Source organism: Chenopodium quinoa, unplaced genomic scaffold (genome assembly GCF_001683475.1).
Source record: "Chenopodium quinoa cultivar QQ74 unplaced genomic scaffold, ASM168347v1, whole genome shotgun sequence".
NCBI classification, from domain to species: Eukaryota; Viridiplantae; Streptophyta; class Magnoliopsida; order Caryophyllales; family Amaranthaceae; genus Chenopodium; species Chenopodium quinoa.
The window spans coordinates 759,357-760,637 of record NW_018744369.1 but is presented as its reverse complement, the minus strand read 5'-3'; the positions used below and the strand labels follow the sequence as shown (position 1 = coordinate 760,637).

The following is a 1,281-nucleotide window of genomic DNA, read 5'->3' as shown; positions in this document are numbered from 1 at the left end:
GCACACACGGGTCACGAGTCACATGTGTCGTTTCACTTTGAGTTGAGTCAACCTCGAGTCAGTCGATCACAGCGAGATAAGTTTACGCCTTGAGTCGTGTCAAGTCAATGAGTCAAGCGATGCAAAACCTCAGGTCAACCCTAAGATTATTAATGATATTGGCAAAGTTCTATAGTCAAGATAAATACAGGTGTAGCAGAATAGGGAGGACCCTACTCCAGCGCCTGGCGCTAAATCTTTCCGGGACATGTGCATCCTCTTCCATCTCCATCACAACAAAGTCACATGGGATAAAGAATTTTCCCACATGAAGAGGAAAATCTTCAAGTATACCCTAGGGAAATTTAACTGACCTATCTGCAAGTTGTAGAGACATGCGTGTAGGCTTTAATTCACGCATTTGAAGTTTCTTGCAGATAGAGAGCGGCATGAGACTCACAATTGCACCAAGATCACATAATTCCTTGTTGATCTCTATATCCCCAAGCTTCACTGGAATTGAGTAGCTACCCGGATCACCTAATTTCTTAGGAAGTGTATTTTTCAAAATAGCACTACACTCTACATTCAACGCAACAGTAGCATTCTCCTCTAGCTTCTTCTTGTTAGAGAGCATATCCTTCAAAATTTTTGCATAAGATGGCATCTCGGATATTGCATCTAAGAACGGAATGTTGATGTGAAGCTTCTTCAAAATATCAAGAAATTTTCCATACATCCTCTCTAACTTAGCTTGAGCCAACCTTTGCGAGAAAGGAACTTGCGGTACATATGGAATAAGTGGTGGTGGAGTTGATGCCCTTGGCTCTTCCTCAATTTCAGTACCATCGACCACCTTCTCTTTTGGGACTACCTCATCAACAACCTCCTTGGATGGCTCCCTCGTGGGAGGATCTTCCAACTGCTTTCCACTCCTCAAAGTCACAGCATTCATCTGTCCTTTTGGTGGTTGCTATGTTTGACCCGGAAAAGCGCCCGGAGTCTTCAAAGATTGGCCAACTTGATGAGCAAGTTGACTTATTTGATTTTCCATGAGCTTGTTCTGAGCTTGTAGTTGTTGGATGTTGTTGTTCGTTGTGGTAACGAAGTTCTCAAGCATTAGCTCAAGGTTGGATTTTTGTGGAGGTGGTTGCATATGTTGTGGGACTAAAGGTGGTCTTGCTTGGAAACCGGGTGGAGCATTATAATTGTTGTTTCAAGGTGGTGGTGGAGGTGGATTTTTTTGAGCTTGGGTATTCTTGTAAGAGAAATTTGGATGATGTTTCCAACCTTCATTGTATG

At 42.9% G+C, this 1,281-nt stretch overlaps 1 protein-coding gene across 1 annotated transcript; it reads right to left on the bottom strand.

Moving 5' to 3' along the window:
* Window positions 1-334: 334 nt before the first annotated feature.
* Window positions 335-934, bottom strand: LOC110696806. The gene has a single exon (XM_021874141.1). It carries the CDS (start codon window positions 932-934, stop codon window positions 335-337), a length of 600 nt encoding a protein of 199 aa, XP_021729833.1.
* Window positions 935-1,281: the final 347 nt, after the last annotated feature.

Coding starts and splice junctions, on each gene's coding strand:
- LOC110696806 (XM_021874141.1), bottom strand. CDS start 934: ATGAATGCTGTGACTTTGAGGAGTGGAAAGCAGTTGGAAGATCCTCCC.